Consider the following 10,225-nt stretch of genomic DNA (forward strand, 5'->3'; position numbering starts at 1 on the left):
CGCGTTGTTGTTGTTGGAGAGATACACTAGAAATTAGAAACTCATATTCAACTTTACTCTAGAGTGAGAGTCCTGGGCCTTCTTTTCGTCTGCTACCAGTAGTGTGTTTCACGTTGGAGTATCTTATCTATGCGTATACGCCGGCAGCAGCTGTTGTTGTGTAGCAGGCCTTACCTAGAGCAGACGCTGGACGTGGTCTCGCCAGATGGCGGACACACAGATTTTGGATATGACAGATGGCTGAGCACAATTCTCAATCTGAATGCGTGACTCAGAGGTTACTCTAGCACAGATTAACACGCAACAGACCTCTATCTGGTTCTCATCTTTAGCATGCTCGTTTCGTATGCGATGGTTTCCTTCAGAAAGTATCGCACCGTGTGATTGTTGTAGGCACATGTATGTCGACCTTTACAGTGTCAACACCTCATCCAATTAACTCAACATTTTACATTAAACGTTAAGGACATCGTCCGACAGAGGCAATTTAGTGGAAGAAACTACTTTCAACGCAATGAGACCATACTTTTTTCTGTAAATCGAGTAACGGATTTCTGACGCTAACTCTTATATTCTATCCGTTGTTTTATCGTATATAACGAAGCGACGTTTAGGAATAAAATTGTCTGTAACATGCCATTGCAGTTTGCTGGACATTTTAAGCGATTTCCATAGGGTGCGTCATTTGGTAGTATTTGTACAGTGAGAGGAGGAGAGAGAAAGAGAGGAGAAGCAGAGAGAGGAGAAAGCAAGGAGAGAGAGAGAGAGGTGAGAGAGAGAGAGAGGAGAAAGAGAGAAGCGCAAGAGAGAGAGAAGAGGTTGAGAGAGAAACGCTGAAAAGAGAGCGATGAGGAGAGAGGACGGCATGAGCTGAGAAAGACAGCAGAGACACAAATCCTGCACGTATGTGTATGGCTATGTGTTGCATGTGTGTGGCGGGGGCGGTGGACAGGCGCACGAGGGGGCGCTACCTCTAGGTACGCACTGATGGTCATGTGCGTGTATGTGCGCGTGTATGTATGTGTGTATGTATGTGTGTATGTATGTGTATGCGCACGAGGGAGTCCTCTAGGAGCACTGCATGGTCTGTGCACGTGTATGTGCGCATTTTGTATGTGTGTATTGTACGTGTGTGTGTATGTTGTATTGCGCAGAGGTGGCGCGACTCTAGGGTACGCCCTTGATGGTATGTGCACGGGGTTGTATGTGCGTGGGTATGTACGTGTGTATGTATGTATGTTCTGTAGGGTGTATGTATGTTGGTATTGCGCACGGAGGGCGTCTCTAAGGTACGCGCTGATGGTATATGCACGTGCCTCGCGCTCGCTGCTGATGCGGTTGCATGGTGGGTTGTGCAGAGAGCTGTCACGCCGAGCTCGAGCGGAGAACGTTCCTGCCAGCGGAAACGCAGTTCGGTAGACGCGGATCGCATCGCTTGCTGCGGGCGGAAACACAAGGCCGCGTTGTTGTTACGTGGGTGCCACCGCAAGCAGCGGCGGCAGCACGGTGCAAGGCGGGAGGAGGAGAGAGGCTCTGAGAGCGGCATGGCGTCTCTAATGATGCTGCTATATACCTGTCATGCTGTAGATCGGTGTATTAGAATTAGTTAATTAGTTAATTAGTCAATAGTAATTGAATTCAGTAGGAATTTGACCGATGTATTTGGCGACTTAGTGCCAAGCGTCACTTTAGGTCAGTGTGGATGTTAGTACATTAGAGCTACGCATATTACAGGGGCGCGGGTTGGTCGAAAAAAGATTAGTCTTAATCATTACCTTGACTTTAATTTATGTAACTTTTAGAAGTTTTGCATGGCTCTCAGCGTCATACCTGATAATTAAGATTATTGGTCAAGGTAGCTATTAATCTTATCGTAGGAATGGCGTTTATAGTCAAGCCAGAATGAATTAGGTGTGGTTGCATGGCATTTAGTAAAAGCAACGTGTTAATGCAGTTTCCTATACGTAAAAATTTGCCTGTTAAATTGCTTACAACCATATGATGGTAATAAGTGTAGAATGGTAAGGAACACCATGTTATGAGCTATTGATCATTGGACAAGGCCACCACAGAGCCGTCCTGCAACACGTGGATAATATAAACAAACACACGATCGTATTGCAATCTATTAAACTAATAAATTTGCTATGAAAAGATGGCTGCGAAGAACTACTTAGGAGGTTTTACGCACCCAAGTTGTTATGTGTAATTCTACGGCATGCAAGACCGCCATGTTTGCTAAGGTTGTATGCAAATGTGACGCTACGATGCGAGTATTTTGACTTGAGACGGACGACGGCCAAAAGTTTAGGTACGTCCGTTGCATGTTGCGAAACGAATTTCCCCTGAATATTAGCGTTATCGCTTCAACTTTAGAAGAAGCTCCTATGCGATCTTAAACTGAAATCCGAACTTGCAGCGTTCTGTTCATGACAATTGTTTTATCATTCAAAACATCGATCACCGATAATCCGCATCCTCTCCTCTACACCGATCAATTAGATTAACAGAATTTCTGGAGGTGTTACCGGACTTACGTAATGTATACCTATGTAGAAACGATATATGATTGCACATGCCGGTCGTAGTTTGTGGGTCACAGCGTCATCGATCTAGCAAGGGCTCCGCTGCGAGTCCCTAACTTGGCGTGCAGCCCCGCCAAACTTGGCCGCTGGCATTCGCACCGCCCACATGGGCGTGCATCGACCGCCCAAACATGGCCGCTGATCTCCGCAAAACATGGCCGCTGCATTGCCGCCACAACATGCTGCTGCCATCGCGCCAAACATTGGCCGCTGCATCGCACCGCACAACATGGCCGCTGCATCCCACTGCTGCTGTGCTAGTGTGTTTCCAGAGTCGCAGCGGGTGGACTAATTCTTTTTTTTTTTTTTTTTTTCATAGAGACGAAGAAATCATATTTACAGGAGGTACTCTCGTCGGCACGGCAGTGGAACGTTTCTGCCGACATGGAGTTTCAGTCAGACTCGGTAGATGTCGTTCAGTCCTCAATCCGGCTTGTTAGGTGCGCTGACGCACACGCACGCGCGGTTACACAATTTGTTCAACGCTTCACGTGGAGTGAGCACTATTGTGAATTACACGCCGCGCTGTTCAATCAATGTTCAACGCTAGTGGAGTGATGCACATATGTGCCATGACACGCCTCATGACACTGTCACGCTTAGGTGGGTGATGCACATTGTGACAATGCAGCACCGCTGTTTTGACCATGTCAGCTGCTTTGGAGTGATGGCAACATATGTACCAATGACAAGACCGAGGACAAATGTCAACGATCACGTGGGTTGCAAATATGTGACAATGACACGCACGCATGCTATGTCAACGTCAGTGGAGTGATGACCATATGTGATGTCCGTACACGATGCACAATGTCAACTCACGTGGTAGTGGGAAATATGTGAAACCATGAGCACCGATGACAATAATGTCACGCTCAGTGGAGTGATGACTATGTGGAGCAATGACAGCACACGGTGCAACAATGTCAACGCTGCACGTGGGTGATGAAACATATGTGACATGACACGCACGCCCGATGACAACAATTACGCTAGGTGGAGTGATGCCCATATGTGACAATATGCCCTGCCACGATGACATATACATGTCCTCGCTCACGTGGAGTGATGCAATATGTGCCCATGCTGCAACGATGCACAATTGTCACGCTCCGTGGAAGTGATTTGGCACATATGGTGACATGACACGACATTGGATGACACATGTCAATCGCTCCTGGAACGTGATGAACCAACTACATGAAGTTTCAATGTACCCAAGTTCCTGAGTGACGCACTGCCAGAGTGACACTTGGGACAACGACTATCGCTCTACGGTCACAGTCACTGGTCATCAAATGTTACGGTCACACGGTCACGGTACAGGTCACGGTCACAAGTCCGGGTCCAAGCTCACGATCACACGCTCATTGGTCACAAGGTTCATGTCGCTCACGGTCACGAATTGGTCTATGGTACAGAGCTCACGGTCCAAGGTCACCGAGCCTCGCTCACGATTGACAGGCTCTGATGTCCGTGTCCAGAGAGATCCGGTTCGTCTCGTGTGCGACGCAGATGGCCGATCCTCCGCTGCTGTCCCTGATGGCAGGAGTGCGCGGCGGGCTGGTCCTCACGTGGGTCAACGCGGTGCAGGTACCTGTAACAGTCGCACGTCGTTGGGTCCTCATCACTCCTCACGCAACTGCACCGGGTACTCACTCACTCCTCACTTCAACAACACTGCGCCGGGGTCATTCACTCTCCAACACTGCGTCGGGACATGTCAGCGTAAACCCACCCACGTTAAACGGCGTGTCTCCTGGCTAGACAACTGGAATATTCGTCGTCATCGACACGTACACCTGATTGTAATGGACACAAGTACGAGGCTTACACTAGCGCGAACTAAAGGGCTACCCTAACTCTCCTATGACTCACCAGGGTATCTTTTATTGGTTTTGTATGATATCGACATCGATGATCTTCTAGATTAGATCGATCATAAATCGGGTCATAATCGTATGAAGCGTTCTTGTGGAGAAACTGTATTCAGATAAACGTAGCTGATGAAATCTCAAATGAATCTTTCATAGGCTAGCTGACAGTTTCGATAATCTACGGGCTAAGTATGAATTTTCACCGGAGACATTCGAGGGTCGAACAGTTATAGCGATCGCAAGCAGTCCGACAATCACAGTAGACGGATGCTGGGCGAGCGACGCGAGCTACGTCGGTACTTACTCTCGTTAGGGGCCAGTCACAGATCCTCGACCGACGAGCAGGTCGGTACTTGGAGTAGATGTTCCTTTTGCTGGGTCTGTAGGGGTCCGATCTTAGGTGAGCGCACGGCTGTGATGATCGGCAGTACGATGGGAACTGTCTTAGGTGGCGCCCAACGTTTGCTGTCTTCGGACAGAAGTATACGCCCGCACGCATGCTGATGGACTACACGCACGCATGGTGGACATACGCCGCAACGCTTGGATGGCTACGGCATGCACGCCTGGTGGACATCGCCGCACGCATGATGGATGGACTATTACCAGTTCATGATGGATTGGCATACGACGCCGCTGGATTTGGATGGTCATACGTGTTGACATTGTTGTCATTGTGTGCGTGTCATTGTCACATAGGTTGCATCACTTCACGTGAGCGTTGACATTGTTGTCATTGTGTGCGTGTCATTGTCACATATGTTGCATCACTCCACGTGAGCGTTGACATTGTTGTCATCGTGTGCGTGTCATTGTCACATATGTTGCATCACTCCACGTGAGCGTTGACATTGTTGTCATCGTGTGCGTGTCATTGTCACATATGTTGCGTCACTCCACGTGAGCGTTGACATTGTTGTAACCGCGCGTGCGTGTGTCGTTTCAGGTCGCATCCGTAACAAGCCGGAGTGTGATGACTTTGACGACTTCTACGATGTTCTATCGCTGAACGTCATGTCGGCAGAAACGTTCCAGCTGCCGTGCGACGAGAGGTACCCACTGTAAATATTGATTTTCTGTCGTCTCTAGAATTAGTGCCCCCGCGTGCGACTCTGGAAACATGTGCAATGCAGCGGCCATGTTTGTGGCGGTGCGATGCAGCGGCCATGTTTGTGGCGGTGCGATGCAGCGGCCATGTTTGTGGCGGTGCGATGCAGCGGCCATGTTAGTGGCGGGGCTGCAGCGGCCATGTTTGTGGCGGGGCTGCAGCGGCCATGTTTGTAGGGACGCGCGCGGGGCCCTTTTGCTAGGAATCGATGGACGCTGTGACCAACAACTACGATTCCGGCATTTTTTGGCAAATCTATATTTCGTTTTATACATATTTTTACTATTATCGTAGGTCTGGTAACAACCTCCAGAAATTCTGTTTATATCTATTGTATATCATTGTAGAGAGGATGCGTGATGTATCGGTGGATCGATTGTGTTTTTGAATGATAAAACAATTGTCAGTTGAAGAAACGCTGCAGTTCTGATTTCAGTTTTAGCTCGCATAGTATTTCTGTTCTTCTCAGTTGAAGCGATAACGCTATATGTGCGAAGGGAAATCTTAGGTTGCGTCAGCATTTGCAAGCGTGTACTACCTAGGTTCTGCGGTGCGTTCTCTCTCAGTCTAAATACTCTGCATGCGTATGTCTGTCACATGTTTGCTATACTAACCTTGAGCAAACATGGCGGGTCTTGTTCATGGCATGTAGAGTTACACGATTAACAACTTGGGTGCGTAACATCCCAAGGTTGATGTTCTTCGTCAGCCATGTTTTATAGCTAATAGTGTTATAGTTTAATAGATTGCATACGTCGTTGTGCTTTGTTTATAGTATACTTGTGTTCAGTGGAGCTCTGTGTGTGCCTTGGGTCTCAATGGATGCAATAGCTCATAACATTGGTGTTCTTTACATTCGTACACTTATTACGTATCATGATGTGTTGTAAAGCAATGTTAACTAGGCAAATGATCGTTATATGAAATGGCATTTAACAGTTGGCTTTTACTAAATGCTCATGTAACCAACTAATTCTATTCTGTATTGATCTATAACACGCCATTCCTACGGATAATATTATTAGCTATCCCTTGACCAATAATTTCTTAAGTTTATCAGTTATGTACCTGGGGCCCGTTGTCAGAAACTTCGTAAAGTTACGATTAATTTTAAGTCTAAGGTTAATGTTAAGACTAATTTTTTTCTGACAACGGGCCCCTGGTATATTGCGTAGCTCTAATGTACCAACACCAGCACTGACCTTAAGTGACCTTGTCACTAAGTCGCTCAAATACCATCGGGGTGCATATTCCGTACGTGAATTCTAATTTACTATTGCTAATTAACTAATTTACGAATTCTAATTAACACCGATCTTACCAGCATGACAGTGTATAGAGCATGCATCATTGAGACTGCCATGGCCGCTCTCAGAGCCTCTCTCTCTCTCTCTCTCTTGCACGTGGCTGCCTGCCGTTTGCTTGCGTGTGTGCACACACGGTAACAACAACGCGTGTCTTGTGTTTTCCGCCCGCAGCAGCGATGTCGATCCGCGTCTACGACGTGCGTTTCCTGGTTGCAGGACGTTCTTCCGCTTCGAGGCTGCGTGGGACAGCTCTCTGCACAACTCCACCTTGCTCAATCGCATCACAGCGAGCGGCGAGCACGTGCATATGACCATCAGTGCATGCGTGCGTGTGCGTATATCTTCTGTCCGTGTAATTACAGCAACGTTCGCCCGCCACCTAAGAACATCTTCCCATCGTACCTGCCGATCTCACAGCCGGTGCGCTCACCTAAGATCGGACCTCTACAGACGCCCAGCAACAACGGAACCATCTACTCCAAGTACGACCTGCTCGTCTGGTTCGAGATCTGTGAGCTGGCGCCTAACGGAGAGTAAGTACCTGACGCTAGTCTCGCGATCGTCGCCCGCATCGTCTGACTGTGATTTTGTCGGTGACTGCGTTGCGATCGCTATAACTGGTTCGACTCTCTCGAATGTCTCGGGTGAAATTATCGTAGCCCGTAGTTATTCTGTAGGAGCTGTCAGCTAGTTCCTTATGTGAAATGATTCCATTTGAGATTTATAGCTATCGTGTTATTTCTGAATTACTAGTTCTCACAGAGAACCTTCAGACTAGTTGATGATCCCGATTTATGAGCGTATTCTATCTAGAAGTATAATTCGGATGTCGATCATGCATAATTCAGAACACAATTACGAGGATCCTGGTTTGATTCCTAGGAGAGTTAGGGTTAGGCCTTGTATTTCGCGTCTAGTTGTTAGAGCTCGTAGCTTGTGTTCGCATTACGATCAGTTGTATCGTGTTCGATGATCGGGATGCGAAATATTCTCAGGTTGTCTAGCCAGGTAGACGACGCGTTTAACGTTGGTTTGGTGTGTTACCGCTGACATTGTCCCGACGCAGTGTTGTGAGTGAGTGAATGACCCCGGCGCAGTGTTGTGAGTGAGTGAGTGAGTGAGTGACCCCGGCGCAGTGTTGTGAGTGAGTGAGTGAGTGACCACGACGTGCGACTGTTACAGGTACCTGCCAGCTCTCGTTGACCACGTGAGGGACCAGCCCGGCCGCGGCACGTTCCTGCTGCATCATGGGATACAGCGGAGGATCGCCATCTGCGTCGCACACGAGACGGGACCGGATCTCGTCTGGACGGACATCAAGGAGCTGGTCATCGGTGAGCGAGGCGTTCGTGTGACCTTGTGACCGTGAGCTTGTGACCGTGACCTTGTGACCGTGACCTTGTGACCGTGAGCTTGTGACCGTGACCTTGTGACCGTGAGCTTGTGACCGTGACCTTGTGACCGTGACCTTGTGACTGTGACCTTGTGATGTGACCGTGACTTTGTGATCGTGAGCTTGTGACCGTGACCTTGTGACCGTGAGCTTGTGATCGTGACCTTGTGACCGTGAGCTTGTGACTGTGACCTTGTGATCGTGAGCTTGTGACCGTGACCTTGTGATCGTGAGTGCGCGCGTCGTTGTCACAAGTGTCACTCTGTGGCAGTGCGTCACTCACGTGTATCTTTGTGTGTACATGTGAAACTTTCATGTATGTTGGTTTCATCCCGTTCCAGGAGCGCTGACATTGTTGTCATTGTGTGCGTGTCATTGTCACATATGTTGCATCACTCCACGTGAGCGTTGACATTGTTGTCATTGTGTGCGTGTCATTGTCACATATGTTGCATCACTCCACGTGAGCGTTGACATTGTTGTCATCGTGTGCAGTGTCAATTGTCACATATTTGCAGTCACTCCAGCCATGAGCGTTGACATTGTTTGTCAATGCGTGTGCGTGTCATTGTCACATATGTTTCATCCAACTCCCCACTGAGCGTTGACATTGTTGGTCACCGTGTGCGTGTCCATTGTCACATATGTTTCATCACTCCAACGTGAGCGTTGAAACAGGATTTATTGTATCGTGTGCGTGTCTAATTGTCAAGCATATGTTCATCACTCCCTGAGCGTGACAATTGTTGTCATCGTGTGCGTGTCATTTGTCACATATGTTCCATTGCACTCCACGTAGCGTTGACATTATTTGTCATCGTTGTCGCCGTGTCATTGTCACATATGTTGCATCACTTCCACGTGAGGCGTTTGACATTGTTGTCATCGTGTGCCGTGTCATGTGTCACCACCCGCCAACCCGCCCATTTTTTTAGTTGCAATCACTCCACGTGAGCGTTGACATTGTTGTAAACAGTCGTGTGGCGTGTCATTGTCACATATGTTGGCATCACTCCCACCCTGAGCGTTGAACATTGTTGTCATTGTGTCGTGTCATTGTCACATATGTTGGAATCATCCAGCGTGAGCGTTGACATTGTTGTATACAGCGCGTGCAGTGTAAATTGTCACATTGTTGCGTCAACTTATTTGCCAGTGAGCGTTGACATTGTATGTTGTAACACGCGCGTGCGTGTGTCTTTCAGGCAGGTCGCATCCTGTGAACAGCCGGAGTGGTGATGACGTTTGACGACTTCTACGATGTTTTCTGGTTCGCTGAACGTCATGTCGGCAGAAAACGTTCGCAGCTGCCGTGCGACGAGAGGTCCCCAACTGTAAATATTGATTTTGCTGTCGTCTCTCAGAATTAGTGCCCCGCGGCGACTCTGGACAAACATGAAGCAATGCAGCAGTGTGATGCAGCGGCCATGTTTGTTGGCGGTGCGATGGCAGCGGCCATGTTTGTGGCGGTTGGCGAATGCAGCGGCCATGTTTGTGGCGGTGCCAATGCGCGGCCATGTTTGTGGCGGTGCGACATGCAGCGGCATGTTTGTTGGCGGTGCGATGCAGCGGACCGCATGTTTGTGGCGGTGCGATGCAGCGGCTCATGTTTGTGGCGGGGAGCTGCAGCGTGCCATCGTTTGTAGGGGAAACGCCGCGCGGGCCCTTTTGCTAGAATCGATGGACGCGTGTGACCGAACAACTACGATTCCGGCATTTTTTGGCAAAATCTATATTTCGTTTTTAATACATATTTTACTATTATCGTAGGCTCTGGTAACAACCTCCCAGAAATTGTTTTATATGCGATTGTAAATCGGTAGAGAGGATGCGTGATGTATCGGTGGATTTTCGATTGGTTTTTTTGAAAATGATAAAACAATTGTCAGTTGAAGAAAACGCGGCAGTTCTGAAATTTCAGTTTTAGATTCGCATAGTATTTCTGTTCTTCTCAG

The 10,225-nt window shown here is 48.3% G+C and overlaps 1 protein-coding gene across 1 annotated transcript in view; it reads left to right on the forward strand.

Annotated features, from left to right (window-relative positions):
- LOC106811327 (kinesin-like protein unc-104) overlaps window positions 1-10,225 on the forward strand; it is a gene marked incomplete in the record, with an annotated part of 116,841 nt that overhangs the window by 95,723 nt on the left and 10,893 nt on the right. Inside the window, 4 exon segments of the mRNA XM_014814907.1 lie at window positions 7,240-7,410; window positions 8,060-8,211; window positions 9,070-9,131; window positions 9,641-9,760. Coding sequence (XP_014670393.1) covers window positions 7,240-7,410; window positions 8,060-8,211; window positions 9,070-9,131; window positions 9,641-9,760 — 505 coding nt within the window.

Source organism: Priapulus caudatus, unplaced genomic scaffold (assembly GCF_000485595.1).
Source record: "Priapulus caudatus unplaced genomic scaffold, Priapulus_caudatus-5.0.1 Scaffold528, whole genome shotgun sequence".
NCBI classification, from domain to species: domain Eukaryota; kingdom Metazoa; phylum Priapulida; class Priapulimorpha; order Priapulimorphida; family Priapulidae; genus Priapulus; species Priapulus caudatus.